The sequence below is a fragment of the Pygocentrus nattereri genome, chromosome 18 (genome assembly GCF_015220715.1).
Source record: "Pygocentrus nattereri isolate fPygNat1 chromosome 18, fPygNat1.pri, whole genome shotgun sequence".
NCBI classification, from domain to species: domain Eukaryota; kingdom Metazoa; phylum Chordata; class Actinopteri; order Characiformes; family Serrasalmidae; genus Pygocentrus; species Pygocentrus nattereri.
The window spans coordinates 17,459,440-17,476,370 of NC_051228.1; the positions used below are offsets into that span (position 1 = coordinate 17,459,440).

General features: G+C 44.3%; 1 protein-coding gene across 1 annotated transcript; it reads right to left on the reverse strand.

Annotated features, from left to right (window-relative positions):
• Positions 1-3,759: 3,759 nt before the first annotated feature.
• On the reverse strand, positions 3,760-16,623 carry trim69 (tripartite motif containing 69). The gene is made up of 6 exons (XM_017718898.2): positions 16,013-16,623; positions 14,788-14,883; positions 8,942-9,175; positions 8,069-8,091; positions 7,835-7,950; positions 3,760-5,834 (listed from the first exon to the last, which is right to left on the reverse strand). Exons 1-6 carry the CDS (start codon positions 16,586-16,588, stop codon positions 5,290-5,292), a joined length of 1,590 nt encoding a protein of 529 aa, XP_017574387.1. The 5' UTR covers positions 16,589-16,623; the 3' UTR covers positions 3,760-5,289.
• Positions 16,624-16,931: the final 308 nt, after the last annotated feature.

Consider the following 16,931-nt stretch of genomic DNA (forward strand, 5'->3'; position numbering starts at 1 on the left):
GATATGTAAACAGAGTGATTCAGAGCGGTTTGGTGTGAAATGGTTCAGATCTCTTTACAGTGGTGGTGATAGGAACCTGGGGCCACCATGACTACAACACAAATATAGATATTTTGTTTACTATCCAAAACCACCAGTGAACCTATCTTCTGAGTTTTATATGGAATGTTGATGATGGGGAAATAATAATAATATGAAATAATATGTTTCATTTGGGGACTATTTTGCCTCACAGTGTCCTGTATGTATCTCCACCATAAATGGATTTTAGGTTCTCAAAACTATCATAACACAGAGTCTCAGACATCAGGCAATGTATTCATTTCATGTAATAACTTTCTGTGAGGAAGCTTTTGGAGGTGGATGTCTGGTTTCTATCACCAAGTTTCTTTAGAACAGAGCATTTCACACCAAACAACATCTTAACCATTTAATTATACAGAAATTTTGAAAAAATGTATTTCCCCTTTAACTGACAATGAAATAAATACATACTAAATTCACCTTAACTTCTCCTTAACTTTAAACATAAACTTTAACTCAAAACCCCAACTGAGTTTCATCAGATGGTCGGCTAATAATCTGAGCATTTGCAGATGAACTACAGGAGTCCATCAAATTAAACCGTGAATAATGTTTCTTAACATAAACTTCTCAAAATATTGCATAGACACTCAGGCTTGGCCCTCAGAGCCACACCCAATCCTGTGCTTTCTCCTCACAGGCAGGCAATTAAGCAATTTGTCAAAGTGATGTCAAGTGAGAGCACTGAGAACACTGTCCATCAAAAGTTTGGAGACACCCAGCTTTCAAAATTGTTCTGAATGTATATACACTGCTCAAAAAAATAAAGGGAACACTTAAACAACACAATATATCTCCAAGTAAATCAAACTTCTGTGAAATCAAACTGTCCACTTAGGAAGCAACACTGATTGACAATCAATTTCACAGCTGTTGTGCAAATGGAATAGACAACAGGTGGAAATGATTGGCAATTAGCAAGACACACTCAATAAAGGGGTGGTTCTGCAGGTGGGGACCACAGACCACTTCTCAGTACCTTTCTGTTTTCTGGCTGATGTTTTGGTCACTTTTGAATGTTGGTGGCGCTTTCACACTCGTGGTAGCATGAGACGGACTCTACAACCCACACAAGTGGCTCAGGCAGTACAGCTCATCCAGGATGGCACATCAATGCGAGCTGTGGCAAGAAGGTTTGCTGTGTCTGTCAGCGTAGTGTCCAGAGGCTAGAGGCGCTACCAGGAGACAGGCCAGTACACCAGGAGACATGGAGGAGGCCGTAGGAGGGCAACAACCCAGCAGCAGGACCGCTACCTCTGCCTTTGTGCGAGAAGGAACAGGAGGAGCACTGCCAGAGCCCTGCAAAATGACCTCCAGCAGGCCACAAATGAGCATGTGTCTGCACAAACGGTTAGAAACCGACTCCATGAGGATGGTATGAGGGCCCGACGTCCACAGATGGGGGTTGTGCTCACAGCCCAACACCGTGCAGGACGCTTGGCATTTGCCAGAGAACACCAGGATTGGCAAATTCGCCACTGGCGCCCTGTGCTCTTCACAGATGAAAGCAGGTTCACACTGAGCACATGTGACAGACATGACAGAGTCTGGAGACACCGTGGAGAGCGATCTGCTGCCTGCAACATCCTTCAGCATGACCAGTTTGGCAGTGGGTCAGTAATGGTGTGGGGTGGCATTCCTTTGGAGGGCCACACAGTCCTCCATGTGCTCGCCAGAGGTAGCCTGACTGCCTTTAGGTACCGAGATGAGATCCACAGACCCCTTGTGAGACCATATGCTGGTGCGGTTGGCCCTGGGTTCCTCCTAATGCAGGACAATGCTAGACCTCATGTGGCTGGAGTGTGTCAACCGTTCCTGCAAGATGAAGGTATTGAAGCTATGGACTGGCCCGCCCGTTCCCCAGACCTGAATCCGATTGAGCGCATCTGGGACATCATGTCTCGCTCCAACCACCAACGCCACGTTGCACCACAGACTGTCCAGGAGTTGGAGACCAGGAGATCCCTCCGGAGACCATCCGCCACCTCATCAGGAGCATGTCCAGGCGTTGTAGGGATTGAGGATTTTTGTGTGATTTTGTTGTCAGCACATTCAACTTTGTACAGAGAATATTTCATTCATTCAGATCTAGGATGTGTTATTTGTGTGTTCCCTTTATTTTTTTGAGCAGTGTATATCACTGTCCGTTTGCAACAACCTACCCTCTTAAGCAGAGTGCTGTTTTGAATTTTACTTGCAAATACTGCAAAACTGAAAGAACTACTGCTTCTCTAGGGTAAAAGCCATAGGCTGTGCCTTCTTCCTCTTCTTGTTATGATGTCAGACCTTTCAGGTGTTTAAAGCACCTTTGGATTAAACAGTAACAATATTTAAAAAAAAAAAATTTAGACAAAATCTACACAAAGTATCTTTAATCGCTTCATGCAATTATTAGTTATTACTAATATATGTGTGTGTGTGTGTGTGTATATATATATATATGTGTGTGTGTGTGTGTGTGTGTGTGTGAATATACACTCACCAGCCACTTTATTAGGTACATCTTGCTAGTAAAAGGTTGGATCCCCTTTTGCCTTCAGAACTGCCTTAATTCTTTGTGGCACACTTTCAACAAGGTATTGGAAACATTCCTCAGAGATTTTGGTCCATATTGACATGATAGCATCACGCAGTTGCTGCAGATTTGTCAGCTGCACATCTATGATTAAAATCTCCTGTTCCACCACATCCCAAAGGTGTTCTACTGGATTGAGATCTGGTGACTGTGGAGGCCATTGGAGTACAGTGAACTCATTGTCATGTACAAGAAACCAGTTTAAGATGATATGAGCTTTGTGACATGGTGCATTTTCTTGCTGGACGTGGTCAGCAACAATACTCAAGTAGGCTGCGGCATTTACACGATGCTCAATTGGTACCAAGGGGCCCAAAGTGTGCCAAGAAAATATCCCCCACACCATTACACCACCACCACCAGCCTGAATACCGTTGATACAATGCAGGATGGATCCATGCTTAAATGTTGTTTATGCCAAATTCTGACCGCACCATCTGAATGTCACAGCTGAAATTGAGACTCATCAGACCAGGCAACATTTTTCCAATCTTCTATTGTCCAATTTCGGTGAGCCTGTGCGAATTGTAGTCTCAGTTTCCTGTTCTTAGCTGACAGGAGTTGCACCCGGTGTGGTCTTCTGCTGCTGTAGCCCATCTTCTTAAAGGTTTGACGTGTTGTGCGTTCAGAGATGGTATTCTGCATTCCTTTGTTGTAACAAGTGGTTATTTGAGTTACTGTTGCCTTTGGGTCATCTCGAACCAGTCTGCCCATTCTCCTCTGACCTCTCACATCAACAAGGCATTTTCGTCCACACAACTGGCTAATTTCTCTATTTTTGGACCGTTCTCTGTAAACCCTAGAGATGGTTCTGTGTGAAAATCCCAGTAGATCAGCAGTTTCTGAAATACTCAGATCAGCCCGTCTGGCACCAACAACCACGCCACGTTCAAAGTCACTTAAATCCCCTTTCTTCCCCATTCTGATGCTCGGTCTGCACTTCAGCAAGTTGGCTTGACCACTTCTACATGCCTAAATGCATTGAGTTGCGGCCATGTGATTGGCTGATTAGCGATTTGTATTAACAACCAATTGAACAGGTGTACCTAATAGAGTGGCCGGTGTGTGTGTGTGTGTGTGTGTGTGTGTGTGTGTGTGTGTGTGTGTGTGTGTGTGTGTGTATATATATATATATAAATAAGGGGTGCAGGGAAAAAAATCGATACTTAGATGCATCACGATGCGGACGTGAACGATTCTGAATCGACTCACAAACAACGATTTTCTAAATATTTAATTGATGACATAACTTTGAGGGAACGCAAAAGGCGGAACCTGGAAGAGCGTCAGTGCAGTGCTCAGACAGTATGTGAGGTGCACATAACAACAACACAACTGGATGAGTGGCAAATCCGACCGGCTCTGCATTAAAAGCCTTTTCACAACACAAATGTTAAGAAGAGCCATTTTGTCCTTTCAACAAAAATCAAACCACATTGGCAGCCACAACATTTATTTCCAGTGTGTGCTGATGTCCTAGTATAAGTTAAGTTAAAAATATAAATGAAAATACAGATTTACTTTGCTATGCTTTATGCTTTAGCTCAGCTATAGCCACTTTCCTCCCGTCTCCACCAGAAAACTCTAAAGTAGAGCAGTTTATTGTAAAATGTCTCTCAATGTTCAACTGTTTTATGAGGCTGAAGTTGCTTCTTGAAGTCACTCCAGCTTCTTGTTCGAATGTTTCGTGTTTCATCGTAATTTCTGACTGAGGCGCCGAATGTAAATGCTGGAAACTGTGGTGGAACTGGAAAATTTGAAAGAGAAGCGACTTCCTCTTCGCAACTTTTTAGTGTTTGACAGTCTCTCATTGCAGATTTAACTTGCCAGGAAACCAACTGCGAAAGTCGTTGCGAAACTGTGCTTTTTTGCTATGTTGCACACATGCCTTTTCAAAGGTATTTTACTGACACAGTCCCACCACGCTCTACAACAAGACCAAAACCTAAGCTATAAAATCACTAAAGAAAACGGAAAGGACGGCGGTAACGTGCTACGTGTACATCCACCGCCATTGGGTCTTATTTCCCCGTAACTGTACATTTTATCACAGATGAGCGGCAGCAGCGTCTCATGCTCCAAGCAATAGCAATGAATGCGAGCCTTCTAGTTCACTTGCCACTTCACTTATATTTCATTGATTAATAAAAGATATTGGAAGTAAATTCATTATAGATCATTATAAATACTACCAAAAAACTACCAAGTCGTCACACAGTGAGAAAACAGAAATCCTGTATAGAAAAAAGAAAGATGCATCGAGATGCATCAGGATGCATCGATAATCATTTTATAATCATATCCAGCCCTCTGAAATGAATCGAATCGAATTCTGAGGTGCCTAAAGATTCACACCCCTAATATATATATATATATATATATATATATATATATATACACATATGTGTGTATATGAAAATGAAGGTGATGTATCATATACCATCTTTTTAAGTGTCTAAGACTTTTGCAGTACTGAATATTGATATTTAATGTATTTAATAAGTGTTTCAGTGTAGTAGCACAATCCTGTTGTTCTTCCTTAACTATTGATCAGCAATAGTCATAATCAACTCAATCAGCTGTAAAAGATGGTAAGGTGTCCCTGAATGTGTGAGCATGTAGTATTAGGTTCAGATTTTGGGCATAAAGACTTTCAGAGGCTCATTCTCATGCACTTTGTCCAGGAAGCCCAGGTTGAAGTACGGGTAGAGGGTCTCAGTGAAAGTATCCTGGAATGTGTAGAGGTGCGTCATACTCTCTGCGTTGTAGAAGGACACCAGGCCTCTTCTGTAGTCCAGATATACGCCGATCCGGTCCAGCTGCTCGTCCAGGGACAGGACAGTAGGGGGCGATGTCCCTGCCATGTACTGGACGCCGTAGGACAAAGATATGGTCCAGAAGCCATTGGCCGGCATTGCTTTGATGACTCCTTTCCTGGGTACAGACTCTCTAGCCACTCCCACTGTCCACACTGCGCTGCTGTACACCTCAATTTCCCAGTAGTGGCGGCCATGAGTGAAGCCCTGACTGCCCAGCAGAGACAGCGCGGCATTGAAGCGCTGAGGGTTGTCCTGCACCGCACTGTTGAACGTCTGGTAGCGGACGCAGGTCAGTGACGGGGTCAGACTCAGCCACGGGTTCGCCGTGCTCGAGTTAAAGGTGATGGCAGACGGCACTGTGGAGAAAGCAGAGGAAAATTAAGGTGAATGATTAAAGGTTATTATTGACAGTTATTACCATATTAACATATTTTTCCCATTACCCATCAGCACAAGCATGTTTGGTGTCTAAAGTTGAATGTTTAATTATTCAACAATGAATTATTCCGTTTTTATTATGAATTATTCAATATCTTCTAAGAATTATTCAGTATCTACTATTAATTATTCAGTATCTACCATAAATCATTCAGTATGTACTATGATTTATTCAATATCTACTGTGAATTAATCAGTAGTAATAATTCAGTACTATGAATTATCAAGCAGTGTCTACATATCAACTGCTTCAATGGAACTGTTTTTCTTTGTGTAATGTCAGTAACTGTCTTTGTTAATCGTTATTATTGATACTAAAACAATGGTATAAGTTAACTGCTATTAAGCTAATGTGTATGTTCTGTGGTTATGAAAATGTTGTCACATACCGACTCATACAGCTTAAGGCAGTTGTTTCATGTAGCCTGATAAAGGTTCTAATCCAGCCCTGCTTCTTGTGAGAAATTAAAATCATTTTGTGGACTGTAACTGAAATGAAAGATCCTGCATTACCTTTTGGGCAATGCCAGCATCTGTAACTCCACTGGGGGACAAATAGAGCTGTAAACTCAAACTGGATTTCCAAAAGAGCAAACATGGACAAGTTTTCCAAGAAAAAATAGATGTGGAAAGCCAGCATGTTTCATTTATTCAAAACAAAATGAAAAAAATTACAGTTTGTGTAACATGGTCCATCTGAGGTGAGCAATATGAGTGTTTTATCATTATTATGATTAATGTTATCATGATAAACCATTCACTTTTGTGAATATATGGTGTATCTTAACTACTTGTAGAACACTGGGAAACTACATTTCATTATTAAGAGAGCATAATTAGCCCTGGTTAATTGATTTTAACGCTGTGCAGTGTTGAATAAAATGTTGTAGTGTCATCATATAAATACTTTTTGACCACAGGCACATTTGCAAAAGTAAGTAAAACAATATAATTTTAAAATTGGATAGCTGAGACAAGTACAAAAACAAGTAAAATCAACACAGCAAACTTAAAAACTTAAACCTAATGTTAATCATCCTCGGCTAAAGCGTACTGCCACAGCAGACATGAAGAATATTTACAGTCCATTTATGTTTTACCTTGAACTGAAGTGACATAGATATTCGCTTTGACATTTTTGCAAAGCTCATGTAGTAAATTTTGTTGTAGTAAAACAGCAATGTGCATACGATTAGCATTAAACTGAATACAAGAATTTTTTTTTTCATTTGTTGTTGACTTTGGATGGAAGAAAATATACAGAATTGAATCCCAACTGGAGCTACATATTCAAATACTGGCAAGCAAATAACAAACTGAAGGCTTGAGGCAATGGTGGGTGGCAACAGTTGCTGAGCAGTTATTGTATGGGTGTAGAAAAAAAGACGGAGCTTGACAGAGACTGTAATGATTTGATTGGCCAAGTTATGTGATGACAGCACTCATAGAAAATCAAATTGCATTGTCTTAAAATCAGCTTAGTAAATATGCTTTAGGCCTGCGATCAGTCTTGGCATTCAGTGTGGTGTATTTTTGACACAAAAAGTCATCTGCAAATGTTTTATATTTTCATGACAGTTTGTACTGGCACTCAAGTCTGCCAGTTACATCCTACTACCTGTACCTATTCAATCCAGTTAGTGGAAGCACAAGGTGGGTGTTTCTATTAAAGTTGACAGTTAATGGAAGCACAAGGTAGGTGTTTCTATTAAAGTGGCCAGTTAATGTGTCGTGTATTGTGAAAATGTCTTATCCTGATATGATGTATTTGCCACATCGCCCTGCCTTATAGCATGTAGCCTGAATTAAGACACCTCTGCTGTGAGGAATGTTTCATTGTTCCAGTGTTACACAATGGGCTGTTGGTGACCTCTTTCCAGTTTGTTTTAATGTGTGAGTGCTGCTGTGAGAGAATAACCTGGGTAGATGCTTCCTTTCAGGGATTTCCACACACGGTATTGCAGCGGGCCGGCAAATCGGCCCTCACACAGCTGAGGGGGGTTCAGCGCCGGTTTCTCAAACTTCAGTGGCTGCCTGAATCACGCAACAAACAACAATAACACCAAAAGCTCAGACAGGAAAGCAATCACCGCTTCTCACAAACAAAATGTAAAAACTATCCCAGTCCAGAGCTTCTGGAGATCTAACTCACCTTTGAAGGAGACTCTTTATGTTCTGCAGAGAGACAGGAAGCAAAGCATTGATTAGTTTGGCACAGGCTTGAGGAGTTAAGGAGGAAAAAGTGTTTTCCATATGAGATCAGTGCTTAGACCACTCCACCCAGCCCAACCCCCCAGCCCCCCTATTCTTTTTCTCTCTGGAAATCCCCCTGCCATGCTGAACTTGACCAACATCTTTATCTGCTCCATCGAGAGTGACATCACTAATTAGATCCTGCTGTTCCTCAACGTCCTCACGCAGCATTTTCCCCTCTCTGTCCCTCAGCTCAGTGCAAATAACTCACAGACTGGAAGAAAATCAGCAATCAGCTCTAATATTTATATTGACAGGAAACAACACATACACACACACTGGCCACTTTATCAGAGACTGTAGCTCATCTGCTGACCAGCTTCTGACCACAGAGCTGTAGCTATACACCTTTATAGTGGACCTATGAGGTGAGTATTTCTAATAAAGTGACCAATTATTGGAAGCACAAGGTGGGTGTTTCTAATAAAGTGGCCAAATTAGTGGAAGCACAAGGTAGGTGTTTCTAATAAAGTGGCCAGTTTATTAGTTGGTGGAAATACAAGGTTTCTAATAAAGTGACCAGTTTGTGGAATCACAAGGTGGGTGTTTCTAATGAAGTGGCCAGTTGGTCAGTTAGTCAAAGCACAAGGTGGGTTTTTCTAATAAAGTTGCCAGTTGGTCAGTTGGTAGAACCACAAGGTAGGTATTTCTATTAAAGAGTCCAGTTACTGTAAGCACAAAGTAGGTGTTTCTAATAAAGTGGAAACTCTATATGTTAGACTATATGTTAGTGTATGTTAGACTCCACATGCTGATAATCTTTAAAACTGACCCTGAGCAGCATATATGGGTCCTGCTCTCTCAGTTTGTCCTCTATGTCAGCGAGGGCTCTGCGGAGGCGGGATATTTCCACACACAACAGCGCTTTGTGTTCGTCCAGCCGGATCAGCTCCCTCCTCTCCTCTGTCTTCAACTTCACCTGCAGCAGCTTCTCCTCCTGATACAGGAACTGGTGCAGGTCGCTGAACTGAGCCTCGATACGCTGCTTCAGGTCTGCAGTGTGCTCCTGCAGCAGAATAAAACACAAGAAGAGTCAGTATTGAGTATATTAGTGAGCATTGGTGCAGAATAAGGGGTTTTATATGACATATTTTGGAAAGAATTTTTTTTTGTAAATTCTCCTTAATCAGTGGTATTGTGTTGTACACTGAGCTGCAGGATAAACAGTCTCTATCCGTCTGTAGCAGAGTGCCTCTGCTTGGCTTGAGCTCTGCAGAATGTGTGTCTTTTTTTAAATTCAGCGCTAATATTAGCAGGTCAGCGATAGCAGTGTGGCAGGGCATGGTATTTAGAGAATGGATGTGGAGCTTGTTTTTTCTGTGTGCCACTGTAGGCCAAGGAAGACTATATATATATATATATATATATAGTAAGTCATAACAGTCAAAGCATTTTACATAATTATGACTTAGTATCTCACAATGAGACTCACTATGTCATAATTATGCCTTTTCATTTCATAGTAGCATTGTAGTAATTCATTATTATGACTTACTTTAAAAGTTAATCATAGTATTGCATAATTATGACTCAATAATGACATTCTACCCCAATTATGTCATGCAATCTCAGAATAAGGAGATAATATCTCATAATTATCACTTACTGCATCATAATTTTGCCTAATTATCTCATACATGCAACATAGTGTCTCAATTACATTCCATCTCTAAGTAATGACATTCTATCTCATAATTAAGACTTAGATTCTCATAAGTGTGATGTACTTTATTATAATTATGACTTATTTTCTCAATTATACCTTCAAATCACATAGCTGCACGTTAGTGACATTTCATCTCATAATTACAACTTACTATCTCATAATTACAACAGAAAAGCTTCCATATCCACCAAACTGCATTTAAACTGCATTTTTAAGACTTTTTAAAAAATTTTATTTGTTTTCTGTGAGTGCTGTTGTTGTATTATGGCCAGTCAAATCATTGTGCTGTCTGCTAAGCTCCGCCTCATTTTTCAGCACGCCCATCACTGCTTATCATTGCAATCTGCCATTGCCTTAAGCTTTAATGCATCAGTGTTGAATTTGAAAATTTGAGATCCTGTCTCTGATAGAGTAGTTTGCCATCAATTCAAAGTAAAAAAAAAACATTTTAATTTAGTCAAACTTAGTATTCACAATGCTCTTTTTCTGCTAAAGATAGCTGAAATGGGCTGTGTCAAAATGTCAAAGCAAACATCTACTACAATGGATCGAGTCCTCAATGGTATAAGGTACAATGTTCATAAACACTTCTAATGCTCGGCGTGGCACAGTGCTATAGCCTACAGTGATTAGGTTTAGGTTTTTACGTTTACTATGTTGTTTTTACACATTTTTGTTCATCTCAACGTTCTATCCCAACTTTTTAACGTCATCTTCATTATCCAAAGGATGTGTCTGTGATGAGCAGAAGCATGCTTTATAGTAAAAGTGCAGCAAAGTCGGTTGTGTTTATGTGAATTCAGCATTTTGGCTAATGATCACAGTCTTATTATACACCTTTAGCATGGAATTCATGTTGGTCTTAACTGTTTTCTATTTAAAACGAAAGTCAGAAAGCTGCCGATGCTGAACAAATGTATCATGATCTTTTACAAATGAGATTTTACTGAGCAAGGCAACTGGTTTGACTATTTACTGTGGCACTGCCACTGCTTAAAAACCCTTGGGTTTTTATGTAGGATATGTTTAATGTACCTCTCCATGGATCACCACCTTATCGTGGTGGAGGGGTTTGCGTGCTTGAATGATCCTAGGAGCTATATTGTCTGGAGCAAAAGCTCCTGGTAGGGTCTCCCATGGCAAACTGGTCCTAGGTGACATGTCAGACAAAGTGTGATCCATAATAACCCCTATGAGAAGACAAGAACAGGATTTGTGTACCCTGCCCGGATCAGGGTTACCGGGGCCCCACCCTGGAGCCAGGCCTGGGGGAGGGGCTCGCCAGCGAGCGTCTGGTGGCCGGGCATTTATTCATGGTGCCCGGCCGGGCCCAGCCCGAAGGAGTTACATGAGTCCCCCCTCCCATCGACCCACCACCAATGGGAGGGGCAGTAGTAGGGGTTCGGTGCTTTGTGGATCGGGCAGTGTCCGAAGGCGTGGGCCTTGGCGTTCTGATCCTCGGTTGCTGAAACTGGCTTTTGGAACTTGGAACGTTACCTCACTGGCGGGGAAGGAGCCTGAGTTGGTGCGTGAGGTTGAGAGATACCGGCTAGATATAGTCGGGCTCACCTCAACACACAGCTTGGGCTCTGGGTCCAATCTCCTTGAGAGGGGCTGGACTTTATTCTTTTCTGGAGTTGCCCATGGTGAGAGGCGACGGGCAGGTGTGGGCTTTCTAATAGCCCCTCGACTCGGTGCCTGTATGTTGGGGTTTTCTCCGGTGGACGAGAGGGTAGCTTCCCTACGCCTTCGGGTTGGGGAACGGGTCCTGACTGCTGTCTGTGCTTATGCACCGAACAGCAGTTCAGAGTACCCAGCCTTCTTAGAGTCCTTGGAAAGGGTGCTTGAAAGTACTCCTCCTGGAGACTCTATTGTCCTACTGGGGGACTTTAACGCTCACGTGGGCAATGACAGTGAGACCTGGAGGGGTGTGATTGGGAGGAATGGCCTCTCTGATCTGAACCCGAGTGGTGTTCAGTTTTTGGACTTCTGTGCAAACCACAGTTTGTCCATCACGAACACCATGTTTGAACACAAGGATGTCCATAAGTGCACATGGCACCAGGACACCCTAGGCCGCAGTTCATTGATTGACTTTGTAGTCGTGTCATCGGACTTGCGGTCATGTGTTTTGGACACTCGGGTAAAGAGAGGAGCTGAGCTGTCAACTGATCACCACCTGGTGGTGAGTTGGTTCAGGTGGTGGGGGAAGATGCCGGTCAGACCAGGCAAGCCCAAACGTATAGTGAGGGTTTGCTGGGAACGTCTGGCAGAAGAACCTGTCAGATTGATCTTCAACTCACACCTCCGTCAGAACTTTGACCAGATATCGGGGGAGGTGGGGGACATAGACTCAGAATGGGCCATGTTCCGTTCCTCCATTGTTGAAGCGGCTGACTGTAGCTGTGGCCGTAAGGTAGTTGGTGCCTGTCGGGGCGGTAATCCTCGAACCCGGTGGTGGACACCCCAGGTGAGAGATGCCGTCAAGCTGAAGAAGGAGTCCTACCGGGTATGGTTGGCCTGTGGGACACCAGAGGCAGCTGGCAGGTATCGACAGGCAAAGCGATCTGCGGCTTCAGTCGTCGCCAAGGCAAAAACCCGTGTATGGGAGGAGTTTGGTGAGGCCTTGGAAAGTGACTTTAAGTCGGCTCCGAAAAGATTCTGGCAAACCGTCAGGCGACTCAGAAGGGGAAAGCAGTGTGCCACTAGCACTGTATATAGTGGAGATGGTGTGCTGCTGACTTCGACTGAAGACGTCATTGGGCGGTGGAAGGAATACTTTGAGGACCTTCTCAATCCCACCGACACGTTCTCCAGTGAGGAGGCAGAGTCTGGGGACATGGGAATAGGCTTGTCCATTACTGAGGCCGAAGTCGCTAAGGTGGTTAAGAAGCTCCTTGGTGGCAAGGCTCCAGGGGTGGATGAGATCCGCCCTAAGTTCCTCAAGGCTCTGGATGTTGTGGGGCTGTCTTGGCTGACACGCCTTTTCAACATTGCGTGGACATCGGGGGCGGTGCCACTGGATTGGCAGACTGGGGTGGTGGTGCCTCTTTTTAAAAAAGGGGACCGGAGGGTGTGTTCCAACTACAGGGGAATCACACTCCTCAGCCTCCCTGGCAAGGTCTATGCAGGGGTACTGGAGAAGAGAGTCCGGCTTATAGTTGAACTTCGGATCCAGGAGGAGCAGTGCGGGTTCCGTCCTGGTCGTGGAACACTGGACCAACTTTTCACCCTCTCCAGGATTCTGGAGGGTTCATGGGAGTTTGCCCAACCAGTCCACATGTGCTTTGTGGATCTGGAGAAGGCATTCGACTGTGTTCCCCGGAGTATTCTGTGGGAGGTGCTTCGGGAGTACGGGGTACATGGCTCTTTGCTACGAGCCATTCAGGCCCTGTACAAACAGAGCAGGAGTTTGGTTCGCATGGCCGGCAGTAAGTCAGACTTGTTCCCAGTGAGAGTTGGACTCCGTCAGGGCTGCCCTTTGTCACCGATTCTATTCATAATTTTTATGGATAGAATTTCTAGGCGCAGTCAGGGGATGGAGGGTGTCCAGTTTGGTGACCTCAGGGTCACATCGCTGCTGTTTGCAGATGATGTGGTCCTATTGGGGACATCAGGCCGCGAACTTCAGCTTTCGCTGGATCGGTTTGCAGCCGAGTGTGAAGCGGCTGGGATGAGAATCAGTACCTCCAAATCCGAGACCATGGTTCTCAGGCGGAAAAGGGTGGAGAGCCCTCTCTGGGTCGGGGATAGGCTCTTGCCTCAAGTGGAGGAGTTCAAGTATCTCGGGGTCTTGTTCACGAGTGATGGTACAAGGGAGCGGGAGATTGACAGGCGGATTGGTGCTGGGTCAGCAGTGATGCGGGCTCTTTACCGGTCTGTTGTGGTAAAGAAAGAGCTGAGCCATAAGGCAAGGCTCTCGATTTACCGGTCAATCTACGTTCCCACCCTCACCTATGGTCATGAGCTTTGGGTAATGACCGAAAGAATAAGATCGCGAATACAAGCGGCCGAAATGAGTTTCCTCCGCAGGGTGTCTGGGCTCTCCCTTAGAGATAGGGTGAGAAGTTCGGTCATCCGGGAGGGACTCGGAGTAGAGCCGCTGCTTCTTCACATCGAGAGGAGTCAGCTGAGGTGGTTCGGGCATCTGATTAGGATGCCTCCTGGACGCCTCCCTCGGGAGGTGTCACAGGCAAGTCCACCTGGGAGGAGACCCCGGGGAAGACCCAGGACACGCTGGCGTGACTATGTCGCCCAGCTGGCCTGGGAGCGCCTCGGAATCCCCCTTGGAGAGCTACTGGAAGTGGCTGGGGAAAGGGAGGTCTGGGCCTCACTGCTTAGGATGCTGCCCCCGCGACCCGAACCCCGGAGAAGCGGAAGCTAATGGATGGATGGATGGATGGATATGTTTAATGTAGTTTTGGACTATTTACTTCATATACATTGTTAGTTCTACATTCCACACCCCATATGAGGAACACTATCTAAATATAACAATATATTGATGCATTAATCCAGAATTCAGTGTTCAGTATGACACAATTCAGTAAATCGACTGCAAATGAGGCCAAGCCAGTCATATTCAGAACTATTATTAATATTTTGATTGATTGGTTGCGTCTTTTATTTCTGTTTTGCTGGTTAATGATTCATCTCCAACTGATGACGGTCAGTTATGGCTGAAAAGTTTGCATCCCCAGTGTTCACACACGTGCACAGTTCTGTATTTTTTATTTGAGCATTCGAAAAATAACAAAAAATAGCTATGAACATATGCATAAGCTTATTAAATAATTTATGCAAGAAAGGGCCAAACACAAAAAACAACCAGCTGTAAACTTAAGGAAATGAGTGACAGCAATGAATTCTGGGACATTGCTGCAGCAGAGGGGAAAGTGAGAATGATTCAGGGTGATTAGCTCCTCTGAGCTTCAGCTGTATCCTGTCATTACCTTCAACTTCTTCACCTCGTCCTCCGTCTCCCTCTCACACTGCAACGCCGTGTTCAGCTCCGCCTGCAGCGCCGTGGCTGAGCTGCTCAGAGAGTTCTAACCAACACAAAGAGACACGGTTACATTCTTACACTGTTAGCCCCCCTTACACCAGTATACAGTCGCTCAGCCAAGACATAGTTAGTGGCTTAAGTTACTTCTTTGGTTTTAAACTGAAGATAATAGTTTGAACTGAGGCTAATATAGCTAATCAGTAATAGCAAGCTTACAGCCACGAACAAGTACGATGCTAATTGTAAATCAGACATTTGCCACATACATAAAACATAAAACCACAATGGGTTGTTCAGTAATCTCCAATAGACTGATTTTGTTTTTTCTGGCACATACTTTATGGCACATTGTTATCTATAAACATGGGCATTGGGTGCTAGCTATTATTAGCTAATATCCAATGTCCATAGCTTGTAGTCTTTCCTACTTGTTAGATAGCCTCAGTGCTAAAACTAAAGAAGCAAACTTCAGACACCAAACCTGTCATGGCTGATCAATTACATTTATGGTAAATGGGATATCTGAAAGATTCTTTTTGCTGAACTATTACTTTAATTCCTCATTGATGTTCCCCATTTTTTCCCCTCAGGCTGCTCTGCACGTGGACACTAAAAAAGCTCCCAACCTGCTGAGCTAAGCAGCTTCAGCCTGGAAAGTATGACCAAAGCTCGTCCATGCCGGGAGCATTACAAAAACCAGTCTGCAGGCTGTACAAACTCCAAACACCCATACCGTGTGTGATGAAGTTTTGCTGGAAAGCATGCATTCACTGGCCACTTTATTAGAAACACCTACCTTGTGCTTCCACTAACTGACCACTCTCTTATAGCTTTTATAGAAAGCCAGCTGTTACTGCACTTATCAGACTCTTTACTCCAATCATTGGTCAGTTTCTGTTGTTGTCCAGATATTTGCGTCCATTCTCAGGAGTGACACTGACATGTGTGTGGTGCTGGTACGTTTGCATCGGACACAGCTGTGTTACTGGAGTTTTACACACACCAGTGTGACCACTATGTTGAAAGTGGACTGTCCTGTCAAAAACATTTAGAGAAAAGTTGCTCTATGGTCAGAAACTGACCGCTGACAAAGGGCTACACAAACTGTGCATCATCAGATGATGGTTTCTTATTGAACACCAGCAAAGGTATGCAGCATTATAAGCTCTTACTCTGTGTTTCTGCTGTGCGTCCTGCACACAGACCAGTGTGTGAGCGCGGTGTTCCTGGGAGATCCCGCAGACCAGACATACCAGCTCCTGGTCTTCCTCGCAGTAGAGCTTCAGCTCCTCGCAATGTCGGCTGCAGCGGGGCACGAGGGTCACAGGGGTTACCGAAGGCACAGGGGTCACCACGTCCAGCCGGCCGCCACTTTCTTCCAGGCCCTGGCAGTAGCTCTCCACAATGTTAGCCACGATACGGTTAGGCCTGTAGGTCTGTCCAGGGAAGATTTTCCGGCACTGCGGGCAGGATCCAGATCCGGGCTGTCCCGGAGACCTGGGGCCGGTCCAGTAGCCTGTAATGCACGCCTGGCAGAAAGTGTGGTCACAGGGCAGTGATACTGGTTGCTTAAACAGGTCCAGACAGATGGAGCAGGTCAAATCCCGGCTCAGACGTTGTGCTGGACCTTTGGCCACTAAGCTGGACACCTCTGGCCTCTTCAGCTTCTCTGGCTTGTCCATTTTGGGCCGGTTGCTGGACCTTAGGTCAGGTTTTTCAGGTTCTTTCCTGGACCACGGTGCGCTCATGTGCACGGCTTTGGTGACTTCTCGTCCTCGTCTGCTTGCTGAGTGCTTTCAGTTTGGAGTGCTTTTTCTCTTTCGTCACCCGCCCCTTCCCTCTCACTTTACCCTCTCCCTCGCTCTCAGTTTTGGCAGGCTCGTCCCAGTCTTCCTGTTGACTGTGGGAAAGGAAAAGGGGGAGCTGAGTGGGCGGCCCAACTGAAGTCTCCTAGAGCGTATATGTCTTTGGTGAGTGTTTAAATGAACCCTGATTGTGCACTTGTAAATAAACAAACGAACAAAACTAAACCTTTTAATACATATTTATTATTTTTGCATACATTTCTGTATCTTCTGCATTGCTTGGCTA

Excerpts from the sequence above, each read along its gene's own strand:
- trim69 (XM_017718898.2), bottom strand. The coding sequence starts at position 16,588 with ATGAGCGCACCGTGGTCCAGGAAAGAACCTGAAAAACCTGACCTAAGG. Across the intron at positions 9,176-14,787 it reads ACGAGGTGAAGAAGTTGAAG|GAGCACACTGCAGACCTGAA; the intron begins GTAATGACAGGA and ends ATTCTGCTGCAG. Across the intron at positions 5,835-7,834 it reads GAAAGGAAGCATCTACCCAG|TGCCGTCTGCCATCACCTTT; the intron begins GTTATTCTCTCA and ends CTTTCTCCACAG.